Raw genomic sequence first — 20,292 nt, 5'->3', positions numbered from 1 at the left:
ATTTCAAATGAACAGCTGAGGTATCAGGTGATGCCGATCAGCTGTTCATTTGAAGTCGCCGCGTTGCCCTCAGAGGGTTCATGTGAGTTCATGCTTGACTGTATTGCATGAACTCACATGAACTTTCCCACGGCCGCACAGGTCAGCCTCACCTCCCAGACCCGTCATGATTAGTGTGTGTGCGGGGTGTGTGTGCGGGGTGTGTGTGCGATGTTTGTGCGGGTGTGCGCGGTGTCTGTGCGGGTGTGTGCGTGCAGGCAGACATAGGCCGATGTGACACTACTACTCCCATCGGCCTATGTCTGTCCCCCATCCACTCGTGCCAGCAGGATCAGCTCGATGGAGCAGTAGTTCCCATCAGCCTGATCCTGCTATTTAAATTGCCCCATGGTCCCCAATAAATGTTAAATACATGTCATTGGTGGCCAGTGGTTACCTACAATAAATTAGTTCATACATTACCTGTCCCCGCCGATCGCCACCTAAAATAAAGTAAAAAATAAAAAACTACACCTATACTCACCAAGACACCTAATTCCCCGAAGCCATCGATCTCCTGTAATAAAATAATAAACCACAACCTTATCCTTACCCCTCCGTAGCAGTCCACGAGTGTCCCACGATGATCTCCAGTTCAGAGCAGCCACATAGAATGTGACCGCACTGAACCGCCGCCGCCGCTAGAATGATGGGGCCGTAAGGGTTCACCGGAGTTCAGGCAGCGCTGCTCCGGTTAGCTCCTTTACGGCCCTGCTGTATCGTGAGAAATTCCCACGGTACAGCAGTGCCGTAAAGGAGGTCTCCGGAGCTGTGCTGCCTGAATGCACTCCGGTGACCTCAGTCAGTGGCTCCCGCTGCCGGGAGCGGACATGTTCCCGGCAGCGTGAGCTTACAGCAGCCATGCACAGCTGTCACCATCTCCAGATGTGACAGCTGTGCATGGGAGATCAGCGCAGGAACGTGGACAGGTAACTATTATTTTTAGTAAACTAAGAATTAAATAAAATTGTGTGTTTTATTTCAAATAAATTAAATTCTGGGTGTAGTGTGTTTTTTCTTTTTAACACTTTGTAGGTTAGTAATGGGGGTGTCTTATAGACGCCCATCATTACTAACCTGGGCTTCATGGCAGCTGGCGCTGACATGAACCCCACCACTATTACCCCCTGCCACCGCACCAGGGCAGCGTGGAAGAGCGAGGCTAAGTGCCAGAATTGGCGCATCCTATGGATGCGCCATTTCTGGGGCGGCTGACGACTGGTGTTTCTAGTCTGGGAGGGGGCCAATATTCATGGCACCCTTCCTGGGCTATTAATATCAGCCCCCAGCTGTCTGCCTAGCCTTTGCTAGCTATTAAAATTATAAAAAAATTTTTTGGGGGGGTCCCCCATTTTAATAGCTAGTAAAGGCTAGGTATTCAGCTGGGGGCTGATATTAGTAGCCTGGGAAGCTCCGTGGGTTTTACCCCCTTCCCAGGCTTCAAACATCTGCCCCAGCCGTCTGCTTAACCTCCGCTAGAGACTAAAATTATGGGGGATCCCACGCCATTTTTTTTTAAAATAAATCCTTTATTTTAACACTAAATGACATTTGAGGAGTTAATAAAGATGCAGTCCCTAAATTATTATTTATTTTTTAATTAATTTTTCCCAAAACTTTTGACGTGGGCTTCGCCATATTTTTGTATGCCAGCCAGGTACAGCATCCAGCTTCTATGAACGCGCCATTTTCCGGGGCGGCTGCGGACTGCAATTTGCAGCGGGGGGGCCCAGAAAGCTGGGCCTCCCTGCGCTGCAGATTCCATCCCCCAGCTGCCTAGTTGTACCTGGCTGGACACAAAAATAGGGAGAAGCTCCACGTTTTTTTTTTTTAATTATTTCATGAAATTCATGGAATAATTAAGAAAAAAAGGGCTTCCCTATATTGTTGTGTCCAACCAGGTACAAATAGGCAGCTGGTGGTTGGGGGCAGCCCGTTCCTGCCTGCTGTACCTGGCTGGACCCAAATATAGTGCAAAGCCCCACGTCAATTTTTTTTTAATTATTTCAGGAAATTCATGAAATAATTAAAAAAAAATTATGTGGGGCTTCGCCCTATATTTGTGTCCAGTCAGGTACAGCAGGCAGGAACGGGCTGCCCCCAACCACCAGCTGCCTATTTGTACCTAGTCGGACACAACAATATAGGGAAGCCCTTTTTTTCTTAATTATTCCATGAATTTCATGAAATAATTAAAAAAAAAAATACGTGGGGCTTCGCCCTATTTTTGTGTCCAGCCAGGTACAACAAGGCAGCTGGGGGCTGGAATCCGCAGCACAGGGAGGCCCAAGCTTTCTGGGCCCCAAACGCTGCAAATTGCAGTCCGCAGCCGCCCCGGAAAATGGCGCGTTCATAGAAGCGCCATCTTCTGGCGCTGTACCCAACTCATCCAGGGTCCTGATGCGGTGGCTCACTGGGTAATAAAGGGGTTAAGGCCAGCTTGGCATTATCAGCTGGCCCTAAGCCCGAAATTCATGGGGTCACGCCAATATTAGACATGACCACCATGAATTTCTAGTAAAGTATTTAAAAAAAACACAAACACCCAGAAAAAAGTCCTTTAATTGAAATAAAGACACAATTCTTTATTGTTCTAAATTAAACCATACTTACAGTCACGCCCATTCCAGCTGAAGCCAACGATCTCCTGCAATAAAAGTAAAATAATAAAGCAACCTCATCCTTACCTTTCCATGGTTCCCAGGACAGCTTCAGCTCTGCTACATCGAGATGACAGGCTGGACCGCAGCAGAACGCTGCCATCCAGCCTGTCATCCCGCAGACACTGAGAAGCGCAGGCATGCTTGCGCTCCTCAGTGTCTCGCTGTGACGGCATCCAGATGAGCCGAGGTCATGTCCAATGAACTCAGCTCACCTCATGCACGTCACTGACAGCGTGGGAAAATTCTCCTGCACTCAGCGCTTCAGCGTGAGAATTTTCCCACGCTGTCAGTGACGTGCATGAGGTGCGCCGAGTTCATTGGACATGACCTCACCTCATGCACGTCACTGACAGCGTGGGAAAATTCTCACGCTGAAGCGCTGAGTGCAGGAGAATTCTCCCACGCTGTCAGTGACGTACATGAGGTGAGCCGAGTTCATTGTCGGCTCATCTGGATGCCGTCACAGCCAGACACTGAGGAGTGGAAGTATGCCTGCGCTTCTCAGTGTCTGCGGGATGACAGGCTGGATGGCAGCGTTCTGCTGCGGTCCAGCCTGTCATCTCGATGTAGCAGAGCTGGAGCCGTCGTGGGAGCCATGGAAAGGTAAGGATGAGGTTGCTTTATTATTTTTCTTTTATTGCAGGAGATCGTTGGCTTCAGCTGGAATGGGCATGATGGTAAGTATGGTTTAATTTAGAACAATAAAGAATTGTGTGTTTATTTCAATTAAAGGACTTTTTTCTGGGTGTTTGTGTTTTTTTTAAATACTTTACTAGAAATTCATGGTGGTCATGTCTAATATTGGCGTGACCCCATGAATTTCGGGCTTAGGGCCAGCTGATAATGCCAAGCTGGCCTTAACCCCTTTATTACCCAGTGAGCCACCGCAACAGGGCCCTGGATGAGTTGGGTACAGCGCCAGAAGATGGCGCTTCTATGAACGCGCCATTTTCCGGGGCGGCTGCGGACTGCAATTTGCAGCGGGTGGGGCCCAGAAAGCTTGGGCCTCCCTGCGCTGCAGATTCCAGCCCCCAGCTGCCTAGTTGTACCTGGCTGGACACAAAAATAGGGCGAAGCTCCACGTTTTTTTTTTTTAAATTCATGAAATTCATGGAATAATTAAGAAAAAAAGGGCTTCCCTATATTGTTGTGTCCGGCTAGGTACAAATAGGCAGCTGGTGGTTGGGGGCAGCCCGTTCCTGCCTGCTGTACCTGACTGGACACAAATATAGGGCGAAGCCCCACATCAATTTTTTTTAATTATTTCATGAAATTCCTGAAATGATTTAAAAAAAATTGACGTGGGGCTTCGCCCTATATTTGTGTCCAGTCAGGTGCAGCAGGCAGGAACGGGCTGCCCCCAACCACCAGCTGCCTATTTGTACCTGGTTGGACACAACAATATAGGGAAGCCCTTTTTTTCTTAATTATTTCATGAATTTCATGAAATAATTAAAAAAAAAAAATACTTGAAGCTTCTCCCTATTTTTGTGTCCAGCCAGGTACAACTAGGCAGCTGGGGGATGGAATCTGCAGCGCAGGGAGACCCAAGCTTTCTGCCCCCCCCCCCCCGCTGAAAATTGCAGTCCTCAGCCACCCCGGAAAATGACGCGTTCATAGAAGCTGGATGCTGTACCTGGCTGGCATACAAAAATATGGCGAAGCCCACGTCAAAAGTTTTGGGAAAAATTAATTAAAAAATAAATAATAATTTAGGGACTGCATCTTTATTAACTCCTCAAATGTCATTTAGTGTTAAAATAAAGGATTTATTTTAAAAAAAATTGATGTGGGGCTTCGCCCTATATTTGTGTCCAGCCAGGTACAGCAGGCAGGAACAGGCTGCCCCCAACCACCAGCTGCCTATTTGTACCTGGCCGGACACAACAATATAGGGAAGCCCTTTTTTAAAAAAATTATTTCATGAAATAATTAAAAAAAAATTGACGTGGGGCTTCGCACTATATTTGTGTCCAGCCAGGTACAGCAGGCAGGAACGGGCTGCCCCCAACCACCAGCTGCCTATTTGTACCTGGTTGGACACAACAATATAGGGAAGCCCTTTTTTTCTTAATTATTCCATGAATTTCATGAAATAATTAAAAAAAAAAATGCGTGGGGCTTCGCCCTATTTTTGTGCCCAGCCAGGTACAACTAGGCAGCTGGGGGCTGGAATCTGCAGCGCAGGGAGGCCCAAGCTTTCTGGGCCACCCCCGCTGCAAATTGCAGTCCGCAGCCGCCCCAGAAAATGGCGCGTTCATAGAAGCGCCATCTTCTGGCGCTGTACCCAACTCATCCAGGGCCCTGGTGCGGTGGCTCACTGGGTAATAAAGGGGTTAAGGCCAGCTTGGCATTATCAGCTGGCCCTAAGCCCGAAATTCATGGGGTCACGCCAATATTAGACATGACCACCATGAATTTCTAGTAAAGTATTTAAAAAAACACAACACCCAGAAAAAAGTCCTTTAATTGAAATAAACACACAATTCTTTAATGTTCTAAATTAAACCATACTTACCACCACGCCCATTCCAGCTGAAGCCAACGATCTCCTGCAATAAAAGTAAAATAATAAAGCAACATCATCCTTACCTTTCCATAGCTCCCACGACAGCTTCAGCTCTGCTACATCGAGATGACAGGCTGGACCGCAGCAGAACGCTGCCATCCAGCCTGTCATCCCGCAGACACTGAGAAGCGCAGGCATACTTCCACTCCTCAGTGTCTGGCTGTGACGGCATCCAGATGAGCCGAGGTCATGTCCAATGAACTCAGCTCACCTCATGTATGTCACTGACAGCGTGGGAGAATTCTCACGCTGAAGCGCTGAGTGCAGGAGAATTTTCCCACGCTGTCAGTGACGTGCATGAGGTGAGCTGAGTTCATTGGACATGAACTCGGCTCATCTGGATGACGTCACAGAGAGACACTGAGGAGCGCAAGCATGCCTGCGCTTCTCAGTGTCTGCGGGATGACAGGCTGGATGGCAGCGTTCTGCTGCGGTGCAGCCTGTCATCTCGATGTAGCAGAGCTGGACCGGTCCTGGGAACCATCGAAAGGTAAGGATGAGGTTGCTTTATTATTTTACTTTTATTGCAGGAGATCGTTGGCTTCAGCTGGAATGGGCGTGATGGTAAGTATGGTTTAATTTAGAACAATAAAGAATTGTGTGTTTATTTCAATTAAAGGACTTTATTCTGGGTGTTTGTGTTTTTCTTTAACTTTGACTATGGGGTTAGTAATGGGGGTGTCTTATAGACGCCTCTCCATTACTAACCTGGGCTTGATGTCAGCTGGCATTATAAGCTGACATCAACCCCAACCCTATTACCCCACTGCCACCGCTACAGGGCAGTGGGAAGAGCGAGGCTAAGTGCCAGAATTGGCGCATCCTACGGATGCGCCATTTCTGGGGCGGCTGACGGCTGGTGTTTCTAGCCTGGGAGGGGGCCAATATTCATGGCACCCTTCCTGGGCTATTAATATCAGCCCCCAGCTGTCTGCCTAGCCTGTGCTAGCTATTAAATTAGGGGGGACCCCACGTTATTTTTTTTGGGGGGTTCCCACATTTTAATAGCTAGTAAAGGCTAGGTATTCAGCTGGGGGCTGATATTAGTAGCCTGGGAAGCTCCGTGGGTATTACCCCCTTCCCAGGCTTCAAACATTTGCCCCAGCTGTCTGCTTAACCTCCGCTAGAGCCTAAAATTAAGGGGAACCCCACGCCAATTTTTTTTTAAATAAATCCTTTATTTTAACACTAAATGACAAGTACAGTAATCAACACTGTCACTGTACTTCATATATATGTGACTGACATGTTTCTATCTATCTAATCTATGTGTGAAGCTCTATTCTGTCTGTTATAAATTGTCAGGTACAGATGCTGAATTGCCGGCCGGCTTTCTTAAAGAGACGGTGCACGAAAACACTAATATTTTTTTTAATAAATCCTTTACACTAAATGACAAGTACAGTAACCAACACTGTCACTGTACTTCATATATATGTGACTGACATGTTTCTATCTATCTAATCTATGTGTGAAGCTCTATTCTTTCTGTTGTAAATTGTCGGGTACCGGTGAATGCCGCTGCTGAATTGCCGGCTTTTCATGTCATTCTACATTATTCTTAGTTGTTTTACTTCATGTAGAATTAACCTACAAGGAAAGAAAGGGTTTATTTTCATTCCGATATTTCTGTCCCATTGACTTGCATTGGTTTCCGGTATCGGAATCGGCGATATCCGATACTTTTTGGGTATCGGCCCGATCCAATCCGATACGATATTTCCTGATATCGGAAGGTATCGCTCAACACTAGTTATGACTTGTTCTCTTAGTTAAACCAGGCGGCAATGGATATCTCCTGGTAGCCTGGCTGGTCTGCAGATGTGGTTTGGCTACAGGGTTATCTTCTCCTCTCACACACTGAGTGGCTGGACGATTAGTACTCACTCTGTGCCTCTGTCCCCTGCTCTCCAGTATCAGACTCTCACATGTCTGTAATGGAGGATTGCATCCTTTAATCCCCCTGCTGCTAGCTCCCCCCTTCTTCTCCAACCTGCTCAGCCAATCAGTCCCTTCTTCTGCTGCTCCTCCTCCCCTATGATGCAGAGAGGAGCAGTGTCTACTGGGATTTGTAGTCCAGGGCAGTGCATCAAAAGAATCATTAATGTCTGCTGCTATGAATGTCTGTGTAGTTCCAGCAGCTTCAGTCTCTGTACACGTAGGTATCACTGAAGGTGTTACACTCATATGTACGTCTAGCTCAGACCTCCATGACCACTTCTCCCAGTCACAACTTGTCTCTTCAGAGTTTGCTTTGCATAGTGTTGATTCCCCTTTTGTTCCGCACACAGTAATGGTGACTCTTAGGGCCACTGTAGTAATAATCTGACAACTTGATGCTATTTAGGGACGAAAAATAATTTTAACAATCATTACCCTCTGTATTTCTGGAACGGTTTAAATAGGCTAGTGAATGAGCGCCGATTGACTTGTCTATATAGTCAATTGGCGCTCATTACCTAATCAAAATAAGCCTGTTTCATCTAAGCCGCTATATCAGATTTAGGGAACCCATTTCCTAACATTCTTTAACGAGTTTGCTATCAGGAAGTAAGCTTTGGCAAGAAATGTTAACCATGTTATCGTTCTGGTCTTTTCTTATGTGTGACAGAATGACCTAGATGAAATGAGTGACCTTTCAGAAATCCGACAAGGAATTATGGAGAAGATTACAATTGTTATTAGCAAAGTATTAGATTTCAGAAGCACATATGATTCCTATTCTTACCTGTGGACAGATGACAGATCAGAGTTCATGAGACAGTTTCTTTTATATGGTCATGTGTTAACATCAGAAGAAATAGAGGCCCATGTTGATGATGGAGTTCCAGAAAATCCACCCTCTATAAATCAGTTTAATGACCAGGTAAGAAGCCACATTAAATCGGCATCTAACTCCTCCACCAATTATAAAAATACAATAATTTAGAAATTATTTTCTCTTCATTCTAGATTGACATCTATGAAAACCTTTATACCCAGATGTTTTCTTCTGAGGATACCATGGTTTTTGAAAGTTGGTTCAGGCTGGATTTAAAGCCTTTTAAAATGAGCATGCTTGTGGTCATAAGGAAATGGAGCTGGATGTTTAAGGAGCATCTTCTCAGATTTGTTGTTGACAGGTGAGCAGTTTCCGAATTACTGGATATTTTTGGTAAGGCTGCCTTATCTGGTTATTTCTGAGGACAAACATGCTCATAGTATTGCAACTAAATTCAGCAGCTTGAAGTTATACACTCAAATCCATCTATTCGAGTAAGTGTGGTGCTGGATTATCAAATTTTTTACACTTGTATAAAACACCACTGCAATTTTTTTTTTTTTATTTCACCGCTGGAGTGGTCTCCAACTAATCTAAGTTCCCTGACCCTAGTATGATACTCACCAGCTGTCGTCTTCAGCTGTTCCCGGCTCCGGGCCGATCCCACACAACTTATGAGTTCAACTTCTGACTTTCCGGAAGTCCGAGTTAATGGTCACAAGTTCTCAATGTAAATCTAGAAGAGCCTTTTTCTAGCTCTCATAGACACACATTAAGTAGTGACTTCCGGATCGCCCAGTAAATACTGGAGCGAGCCTGTAGGTCATAACCTTCAAAAGACAGACCGGAGCATCGCCAATAATGGAAGAAGACTGCAGCTGGTAAGTTTAAAGGGGTTGTCCGGTCAAAAGTGATAAGTCTGCTGTCACTCTGTGTAACTGCAGACTTATGAATCCCCCCAACACAGGCACTGTGCGCTGTGGGGATTCACCGGTATGAGACCTGGTAATGGAGGGTATGTATGAGTTATACATATCCCCGGCTAGTGGTCGTGGCCTCATTCTCCATACACTTGAATTGAGCAAGGCCGCGCCTTCTAGTCGGTCGTGCCCACTAGGCTTTCACATCACTAGACGCGGCGTAGCCTCGCTCCATACAAGTGAATGGAGAGAGGCGACACTGAATGACCGGGGGTATGTACAACGTATACATAGCCTCCGGTCCCGGGTCTCATACCGGTGAATCCCCACAGCGCACAGTGTCTGCGCTGGGGGGATTCATAAGTCTGCAATCACAAAGAGTGACTGTAGACTTATCACTTTTGACTGAACAACCCCTTTTATAATAGGGGCAGGAAATTTAGACTAGTGACACCAATTCAGCAGAAAAATTAAAAAAACGCTGTAGTGGTGCTTTAATTGGACCAACAAAAATATTTGTTCTAGTTTTCTTATTAGGGAAAAGTAACCTCTTCCTCACTTCATACTGTGTAGGGTCTCCTTCATATTCCAATGCCTCTGCAGTCACCAAACTTTTATCTTGTCTAATAAATAAACAATAGGAATGAGAAAAATCAAACATTTCTATCTCCCTTTGTTATCTGAGACTACATGCTGTGAGAGGGGACAGGGAGCAGATCTTGGCACAGGGCGTCAGCAGTGAATTCAATAAGTAGTTGTAAAAAATGTTCTCAGAGCTTCTCCTTTGTAAAGCTGTATTGCATGAATGTAATTTTCTAAGTAGTGCTTTTTTCCATTGAGAACAGTAGGATAAAAGACCAAGACACAAATACAACTCTAAATGAAGTATGGTACACAATAAAAATGATTGTTTTTTAATCTTTAATTTCCTTTAAATATGTGTGTCTAAAAAAATAAATTTTCCATAATATCTATTCTTAATGATTTTCATTTGTGCAATGTTAATTTGATTCTGCTTTGAGTGTTAGTGTTAATACATGTGCTGTGTTAATGCAGGGTTTACTTTTCTTTTATTTAATCCACTACTAGTTTTGGTTTAAAAAACAGCATCAAACCAACACGTGTGAGAACACTCATTGCTTCCACTGTTAATAGAAATATGGCATATGTGGGTCATCCATTTTCACGTGGATTCCATATTACTCCTCATGGACGTATCAGCTTATAATGGGGTCCGTCTGCTTTACAATATTTCCAATGGTAAAAATGGCACTGGACCCCATTCTGCTCTTGCCTTAAAGAAGCACTCCTCCTCCCATCAAAGTTTTTATCCTCTTAATATATTGCAGTCATCATATTATATAGCACTGTGTACTTACAATTGCTCATTTTGCCTTTCTACCCAGTTAATTCTCTTTTCTTTTTTCTATCTAGAAACAGAAAGCCTTGTTTTCCTGCATGAGTCATTCCCCTCTTCAACTCCTGACACAGCTGCTCCGCTCCTCCCTCTGCCAAGGACTTTTGCAGTGATGACTCATGCAGGGAAAATAGATTTCCTGTTTCTACAAAGAGCTTAGAAGGATTCAGCTAGTCAGTTTTTAATCACGTGATGTCATAGACCTAATGGAAAAGAGAAAAATTAGCTGAGTAGAAAGGCAAAATGAGCAAATGTAAGTACACAGTGTATATATATATATATGATTGCAATATAATAAGAGGATACATATTTTAATGGGAGTCCTCCTTTAAAAGAAAATACAGAATGGGAAAAATGCCAGTGTGAACAGGGAATTACATTTTTTTGTTCATGTTTTGTATTTTCTTAGTTTGTCTGACTTGGAGGAATTTGTTAAAGTGACAGATGCTGGTCTTCAGCAGAAAGTGCCAGAAGGAGATTACAGTGCACTTGTTGGCGTTATGGAGCACATTCAGGCTGTGAGAGACAGACAGGCAGCAACCGATGAGCTCTTCGAACCTATTAAACAGACCATTACTTTGTTAGAAAGTTACGGACAAAAATTGCCGGATCAGATTTACACACAGCTGGAGGTAACTTTTCTCTGTACATTACTACTAGTACCAGTACATTACCAGCACAGATACCTAGGTAGGAATATGCGCCCTATAATCCTATGTCCAGTTCCTACAGTCAGAGAAAATCCTAGAAATAGGTTAAAGCACAACTTATAGAAAGCAGCCAGAGATCTGGTTTCATAGTTTAGTTTATAAGGCCGAAAAAAAGACAATCGTCCATCCAGTTCAGCCTATTTCTTGTGCACTGCAGCTATTCCGCAGCGTTGATCCAGGGGAAGGCAACAAAAAACCATGCGGTATAGGCCAATTTACATCACTGAGGAAAAATTCACTTCCCGACACCAATCTGGCAGTCAGATTAAATCCCTGGATTAATTAACTAAGCATAAGATGTAATTTTATTGTTCTCAAGAAAGGCGTCCAGGCCTCTCTTGAACTCGTTAAGTGAGTTGGACATCACCACTTCCTCTCCCAGAGAGTTCCAGAGTCTCACGGCTCTGACCGTAAAGAATCCCCTTCTATGCTGGTGCAGGAACCTCCTTTCCTCCAGACGCATAGTGTGCCCTCTCGTCTTTGTCACCATCCTTGGTATAAACAGGTCATGGGAGAGATCTCTGTACTGCCCCCTGATGTATTTATACATGTTTATGAGGTCTCCCCTAAGCCTTCTCTTTTCCAATGTAAATAGGCTTAATTTTGACAACCTCTCTGGGTATTCTAGTCCCTCCATTCCCTTTATTACCTTAGTCGCCCTCCTTTGTACCCTCTCTAGCTCCAATATGTCTTTCCTGAGCACCAGAGCCCAGAACTGTGCACAATATTCTAAGTGCGGCCTTACCAGCGCTTTATACAGAGGAAGAACAATGTTCTCATCACATGCCCCTATTCCTCTTCTGATGCATGCCATGACTCTATTTGCCTTCGCAGCTGCTGCCTGACACTGGGCACTACAATTTAATTTGCTATTAACCAAGACGCCCAGGTCCTTCTCCATGTCAGATTTCCCCAACGGTTTCCCATTTAATATGTATGGGTGACTGCTGTTTTTCTTTCCCATGTGCATGACCTTACATTTATCGGCATTGAACCCCATTTGCCATTTTTTGGCCCAACTCCCCAATTTATCTAAATCCTCCTGTAGCTGTGCCCTATCCTCATCTGTATTAACTACTTTACAAAGTTTAGTATCATCTGCAAATATTGCTATTTTACTATGCAACCCTTCCACTAGATCATTAATAAATATATTAAATAATATAGGGCCCAAGACAGACCCTTGAGGCACCCCGCTAGTAACCCTGACACACCCTGAGCTTACTCCATTGATAACCACCCTCTGCTTTCTATCACTCAGCCAGCTATTTACCCACTTGCACACATTATCCCCCAGACCAAGCATTCTCATTTTATATACCAACCTTTTGTGTGGCACGGTATCAAACGCTTTGGAGAAGTCAAGGTATACAACATCCACTGACTCTCCCCGGTCCAGCTGTGAGCTCACCTCCTCGTAGAAGGCCATCAGGTTTGTTTGGCAGGAGCGATCCCTCATGAATCCATGTTGATATGGAGTTAGACAGTTATTATCATTAAGATATTCTGCAATAGCATCTCTAAGAAATCCTTCAAACTATTTACCCACAACAGACGTTAAGCTGACTGGTCTATAGTTCCCAGGGTCACTTTTAGACCCCTTTTTGACTATTGGTACCACATTTGCTTGGCGCCAGTCTAGTGGGACAGACCCTGTCCATAAAGAGTGCTTGAATATAAGATACAGCGGTCTGTCTATCACATTACTTAATTCTTTTAGTACCCGGGGGTGTATGCCATCTGGGCCTGGTGACTTGTCTATTTTGATATTATTTAGGCGTTTCTGAACTTCCTCCTGGGTTAGGTGGGTGATATTTAGCGGAGGGTTTACTTTATCACTCTGCATTTCCTCCGATAAATTGTTTTCTTTTGTGAAAACAGTGGAGAAGAAGCTATTGAGTAGGTTTGCTTTACCCTCATCGCCCTCTATGATTTTACCCAGGTTATTTTTCAATGGGCCAACTCCATCAGTTTTAATCCTTTTACTGTTTATATAGTTAAAGAACAGTTTGGGATTCGTTTTACTTTCTTTGGCAATTAGTCTCTCTGTCTCCTCTTTTGCTATTCTTATTTGTTTCTTACAGATTTTGTTTTTTTCCCTATAAGATATTAGCGCTTCCTCGCTGCCTTCTTGTTTAAGTTTACCGAAAGCCCTTTTTTGTTTTTCATTGCCCTCTTGACTTCCTTATTTAGCCACATTGGCTTCCTCCTATTCCTAGCCCTTTTATTCCCATAAGGTATGTACCTTCTACAGTGACTATGTAGGACTGTTTTGAAAATTTCCCATTTTCTATCCGTGCTCCTATTACTAAAGATACTATCCCAGTCTATAAGGTGAAGGGCATCTCTTAGCTGATCAAACTTTGCCCTCCTGAAGTTCAGTGTTTTTGTGACTCCCTTGCTGGGCACCCTACTGAAGCACATGTGGAATTGTATAATGTTGTGGTCACTATTTCCCAGGTGCCCCCCGACCTGCACCTCAGTTATTCTGTCTGGCCTGTTAGTTAATATTAAGTCTAAAAGGGCCGTCCCTCTAGTTGGTTCCTGCACAAGTTGTGACAAATAATTGTCTTTGATAATTGACAGAAACCTGTTTCCTTTCTGAGATCTACAGCTTTCGGTTTCCCAGTCTATATCGGGGTAGTTGAAGTCCCCCATAATAATCACCTCGTTATTTTTTGCTACTTCATCTATTTGTCTCATTAATAGACTTTCCGTGGCTTCTGCTATATTTGGTGGCTTATAACAGACTCCTATGATAATTTTATTATTGTTTTTTGCCCCATGTATCTCCACCCATAAGGACTCGACCTCCTCATTTCCCTCCCATACATCCTCCCGTATTGTAGGCTTTAGACACGTCTTTACATATAGACAGACTCCACCCCCTTTCCGACTTCTTCGATCCCTTCTAAACAGACTGTAACCCTGTAAGTTAACTGCCCAGTCATAGCTTTCATCTAACCATGTCTCGGTTATTCCCACTATGTCATAGTTACCTGTAGATATTTCTGCTTCCAGTTCATCCATCTTGTTTGTCAGGCTCCTGGCATTTGCTAGCACGCAGTTTACACGATTTTGTTTTGTTCCAATCTTCTCCCTGTGGATTGTATTAGAAAAACCTTGTTTGTAGCTTTTGTATTGGGATTCCTAAAGGGTTGTTCTATTTAATCATAAATGGAGGCCAAGGCTGCTTATGCTTAAAATCACAAAATAAGGTGTACTATATTCTAGTGCCAACTTTCCCCTGAGTTCTATGTTTAAAGGGTATATAACAGTGACATCATGGCTACACCACGATTATTACAGCAAATCAGTGTGAATGGTTTTGTGTGACCTATGTCAGCATCAACTCTGAGCCCAGTGATTGGCTGCAGTGGTCGCGTGCTATAGATGTGATATCACTCTGCAGCCGTGTAAGCAAAGAACTCCAGCAAGCTGTGACACTGGAACCGCAGAGGCTCCAGTAGGTAAGTACTGATTATTTTATTATTTAAAAGTATAAGCAGCCTTGACCACATATTTAATGAATCTTGACAACCTTTAATATACAGTTGAAACCAGAAGTTTACATACACTATATAAAAAGACACATATTCATGTTTTTCTCAATATCTGACATTAAATCAGAATAAACCTTTCCGGCTTTAGGTCAAGTAGGATTACCATCATTTTTAATATTTGCCAAATGCCAGAATAATGAGAGAGAATGTTAAAGGCATTTTTATTACTTACTGCAAAGTCAAAAGTTTACATACATTTCATTAGTATTTGGTACCATTGCCCTTAAACTGAATGACTTGGGTCAAATATATACTTGTTATCCTAAGGCTATGTGCCCACGATGCAGAAATGCTCAGGATTTTTTCCTGAGCGTTTCTGCATTTCCCTGGCAGAAAAAACGCATGCGGATTGTAAATGCGGATTGTACATGCGGATTGTACATGTGGATTGTACATGCGTTTTCCTGCCAGGGACATGCGGAAGTGAAGCGTTCTTCACTTGCATTTCCGCATGCGGGTTGTCAAGCGCTTTCCAAGCAATTTTAGCATCAATTACAAAGTGCTTGACAACTTGGTCACACTATATAAATCCATGCAAAAGGCATGGATTTATATAGTGTGACCGAGAGAATGTCAAAAAAAAAAATATATATATATATATACTTACCCTCCAATGGCCCGCGCTGTCTTGCTTCACCGTCCCAGCAGCGGTAGAGTGAAGGACCTGCCGACGTCAGCGTTGTGTGACCCGTCACATGACTCTGACGTCAGCGCAGGTCCTTCATTCCATCGCGAAGTGTCGGGAAGCAAGGAGGAGCGCACCGCGGGCCGCCAGAAGGTAAGTATATATTTATTTTTTATTTTATTCTTTTTTTACAGCTTTTTTAATGGTACCTGGGTGTGCAGCAAAACAACTCCACAACATGATGCTGCCAACCCCATGTTTCACAGTTGGGATGGTGTTTTTAGGCTTCCAAGCTTCTCCCTTTTTGCTCCAAACGTAATGATGGTCATTATCATTATGCCAAAAAAACTCAATTTTAGTTTAATCAGACCACAGGACATGTCTCCAAAAATGAAGGTCTTTGTTCCCGTGTGCATTTGCAAACATTAATCTGGATTTTTTTATGTTTCTTTTGGTGTAATGGCTTCTTCCTGGCAGAATGGCCTTTCAGCCCATGTTGAATACAGTACTTGTTTCATTGTGGATATTGACACATACATAGTAACATAGTTTGTAAAGCCGAATAAAGACTTGCGTCCATCAAGTTCGACCTGTTAGTTCTGTAATTGCTAAAGTTGATCCAGAGGAGGGCAAAAACCCCAAATGATTTGGCCAATCTTCACCTGAGGAAAAATTCCCTCCCGACTCTGAAACCAGCAGTCAGAATAAATCCCTGTATCAACTTACTATTTTATTTTATTTTTAAGTATATGCTGAAATCTGCCTGGTATCTAGAAATGCATCCAGTCCCCGCTTGAACTGGTGTAGTGAATCCGACATTACCGTCTCCTCACTCAGTGAATTCCATATTCTCACTGCTCTTACCGTAAAGAACCCCTTCCTATGCTGGTGCTGAAACCTTTTCTCTTCCAGTCTTAGTGAATGCCCTCTTGTTACCGTAATATTCCTCCTTTTGAACAAATCCCTGGCAAGGTCTCTATACTGTCCCCTAACATATTTGTACACATTTATTATGTCCCCCCTCAACCTTCTCTTTTCCAGGCTGAATAGTTCTAGTTTTGCCAACCTCTCTGGGTATTGCAGTCCCTCCATTCCCTTTATTAATTTTGTTGCCCTCCTTTGTACCTTTTCAAGCTCATTTATATCCTTTCTATATATTGGGGCCCATAACTGAGCACAGTATTCCAAGTGTGGTCTGACCAGTGCTTTGTACAGTGGAAGAACAATGTTCTCATCCTTTGCAGCTATACCTCTTCTGATACATCCCATTACCCTGTTTGCTATCAATCAAGATGCCCAAGTCCTTCTCCATCTCTGAATTCCCCAATGATTTCCCATTCAGGGAGTACTGGTGACTTCCATTTTTCCTTCCCATATGTATGACCTTACATTTCTCCTCGTTAAACCTCATTTGCCATTTAATGCTCCACCTACCCAGCTTATCCAAATCCCTCTGTAGGTCTGCACTGTCCTCTTTTGTATTAATTGTTTTACATAACTTTGTGTCATCTGCAAATATTGATATTTTACTATTTATCCCGTTGACTATGTCGTTAATAAAGATATTAAATAACATTGGGCCTAGTACAGACCCCTGTGGTACCCCACTAGTGACGCTTACCCAATCTGAGTATATTCCATTTATAACCACCCTCTGCCTTCTATCCTTTAGCCAGTTAGCTACCCACTTGCAGACATTTTCCCCCAGCCCCATCATTCTCATTTTGTATACCAACCTATTATGTGGCACGCTATCGAACGCTTTTGAGAAGTCAAGATACACGACATCCACTGGTTCCCCCTGATCTACTCGAGAGCTAACCTCCTCACAGAAGTCAATCAGGTTTGTTTGGCAGGAGCGATTCCTCATGAATCCATGTTGGTTCGGGATTAAAAGATTATTAGCATCAAAATGCTCCGTAATTGCCTCTTTAATGAAGCTTTCAAAAATTTTGCCCACAACGGACGTCAGACTCACCGGCCGATAGTTTCCGGCGTCACTTTTCGCTCCCTTTTTGATTATTGGCACTACATTCGCCTGTCGCCAATCAAGTGGTACAGACCCAGTCTCAACAGAGTCCTTAAATATAAGATATAACGGTCTGTCTATCACATTACTTAGTTCCCTTAGTACCCGTGGGTGTATGCCATCAGGTCCTGGTGATTTGTTTATTTTAATGTTACTGAGGCGTTTCTGTACCCCAGCTTGGGTTAGATTTGTCATACTTAGTGGAGGATTAAGTTTGTCACTTCTCATTTCGCCTGTTAGTTCGATTTCCTTTGTGAAAGTTGTCTAAAAAAAATTATTTAATAGATTAGCTTTATCCTCATCTTTCTCTATGATTTTGCCTTTCTCACTTTTTATCGGTCCAATATTATCCGATTTAATCCTTTTACTATTTATATACATAAAGAACAGTTTGGGATTTGATCTACTTTCCCTAGCAATACCTCTCTCTGTTTCCTCCTTCGCCATTTTTATTTGTTTTTTACAGGTTCTCGTTTTTTCCTTGTAACACATTAGTGCCTCCTTACTGTTTTCCTGTTTTAATCTCTTGAATGCCTCTTTTTTGTTATTTAACGCCCCTTTTACGTTTTTGTTCAACCATATTGGTTTCCTCTTATTTCTGGCCCTTTTATTCCCATACGGTATATATCTCTCGCACTGAGTATTCAGAATTCTTTTGAAGGTTTCCCATTTACTATTCGTATTCCTTTGATTAAGAACTTTGTCCCAGTCAATAAGTTGAAGGCTTTCTTTCAGCTGATCAAACTTCGCCCTCCTAAAGTTTAATGTTTTTGTTGTTCCCTTATTGATAACCCTACTGAAGGGCATTTTGAAGTCGATAATATTATGGTCGCTATTACCTAGGTGCCCCCCTATCTGTGCCTCAGTTATTCTATCAGGCCTATTAGTCAATATTAAGTCCAACACGGCCTTCCCTCTCGTTGGTTCCTGCACTAGTTGGGAGAGATAATTATCCTTAATATTTGTCAAGAACCTTTTTCCTTTCTGAGATCTACAGGTTTCTGTTTCCCAGTCAATATCCGGGTAGTTGAAATCCCCCATTACAATCACTTCATTATGTTTTGCTACTTTGTCTATTTGTCTTAATAGCAGATTCTCATTCTCCTCTGTTATATTGGGTGGCTTATAGCAGACCCCCAGTAATATTTTATTATTATTTTTAGTTCCCTCTATCTCTACCCACATGGACTCGACCCCCTCTTCTCCCTCTCCTATATCTTCCCTTAGTCTGGGTTTTAGACATGACTTTACATATAAGCAGACTCCTCCGCCTTTCCCCTGTTTCCGGTCCCTTCTAAATAAACTATAATCTAATAAATTTACCGCCCAGTCGTAGCTATCGTCTAGCCAAGTCTCTGTTATACCTACGATGTCATACCTCTCCTCCGATATATGCGCCCGCAGCTCATCCGCCTTATTGGTCAGGCTTCTTGCGTTGGTCAGCATGCAAGATAAAACTTTGGGGTTATTTAGCATCCTATTCTTCTCTAATGATCTAACTGTACTATCCCCACCCCCCTCTCCACCCTCATTATATTCACTTCTCCCCTTCCCCCTTGCTTGCCTCACATCCCACCTATTTCCTTGGTTCCCCCCCCCCCGTCTCTAGTTTAAAAACTCCTCCAACCTATTAGCCATCTTCTTCCCCAGCACCGCTGCACCCTCCCCATTGAGGTGCAGCCCGTCCCTACGGTAGAGCCTGTAGCCGACCGCGAAGTCGGCCCAGTTCTCCATGAACCCAAACCCTTCTGCCTTGCACCAACTCTTTAGCCACTTATTCACCTCCCTAACCTGCTGTTGGCGCTCCTGTGTGGCTCGCGGGATTGGTAGTATTTCTGAGAAAACTACCTTGGAGGTCCTTGCCCTAAGCTTCCTACCTAGGTCCCTGAAATCATTTTTAAGGACCCTCCATCTACCACTCACTTTGTCATTGGTGCCGATGTGGACCATGACCGCTGGGTCTTCGCCAGCCCCACCCAATAACCTGTCAACCCGATCCGCGATGTGCCGGACTCGAGCGCCAGGGAGGCAGCACATCGTTCGGCGATCCCGGTCTTTGTGACAGATTGCCCTGTCTGTCCCCACACAATCTTACCAGCTTCCGCCATCATCTTCACAAGGTCTTTTGCTTTTCTCTTTGGGTTGATATGCACATGTCGGACCAAAGCACATTCATCTCTGGGACACAGAACCTGTCTCCTTCCTGAGCAATATGATGGCTGAACATTCCCATTTTGTTTGTACTTGCTGTAATTGTTTGTACAGATGAACAAGGCACCTTCAGGTATCTTGAAATTGTTCCCAAGGATTCTCTCCCTGATATATTGGCTGATTTCTTTAGACTTTCCCATGATGCTACACAAAGAAGCAGTGTGTTTCAGGTGTGCATTAAAATACATCCACAGGTGTGTCTCTAATTAACTCAGATCTTGCCAAAAAACCTATCAGAAGCTTCCAAACACATGACATTATCATATGGGCAGTCCAGAATTGTTTAAAGGCATAGTAATCTTAGTGTATGTAAACTTTTGACTTTGCAGTAAGTAATAAAAATGCCTTAAAACATTCTCTCTCTCTCATTATTCTGGCATTTGGCAAATATTAAAAATGATGGTAATCCTAATTGACCTAAAACGGGAAAGGTTTATTATGATTTCATATCAAATATTGAGAAAACCATGCAAATGTGTCTTTTTATATAGTGTATGTAAACTTCTGGTTTCCACTGTACCTTCTTACTTGCCTATACACAAAACTATATATAAAGAATTGAAGCACATAGGGGAGCATTTCTTAAAATTTTGTGCTTTGTAATTGTAACATGGCGCAGGATGGTAGCCGTGGGCTAAGTGCTCGTCTCTTATGCCCTGGCATGTTATATGAAGGTGGGGCTCCTGGCTGTGTGTGTGGACTTGTGCTGTGGGGGCGCTACAACCTTGCAGGCTGCATGTAACCGATGACTTGGGTTGGCCAGGGCCAGATGTTTGACAGTTCAA

General features: G+C 43.4%; 1 protein-coding gene across 1 annotated transcript in view; it reads left to right on the top strand.

Moving 5' to 3' along the window:
• The window catches only part of DNAH11 (dynein axonemal heavy chain 11), a 481,578-nt gene that overhangs the window by 138,121 nt on the left and 323,165 nt on the right, over nucleotides 1-20,292 (top strand). The window contains exons 17-19 of the mRNA XM_073677778.1: nucleotides 7,883-8,137; nucleotides 8,224-8,393; nucleotides 10,779-11,001. Coding sequence (XP_073533879.1) covers nucleotides 7,883-8,137; nucleotides 8,224-8,393; nucleotides 10,779-11,001 — 648 coding nt within the window. The remainder of the gene's footprint in view (nucleotides 1-7,882; nucleotides 8,138-8,223; nucleotides 8,394-10,778; nucleotides 11,002-20,292) is intronic.

The sequence above is a fragment of the Phyllobates terribilis genome, unplaced genomic scaffold (assembly GCF_046119375.1).
Source record: "Phyllobates terribilis strain yellow unplaced genomic scaffold, ASM4611937v1 Scaffold_4__5_contigs__length_816908805, whole genome shotgun sequence".
In the NCBI taxonomy this organism is placed as follows: Eukaryota; Metazoa; Chordata; class Amphibia; order Anura; family Dendrobatidae; genus Phyllobates; species Phyllobates terribilis.
This window is presented reverse-complemented; position numbering and strand designations above follow the sequence as displayed.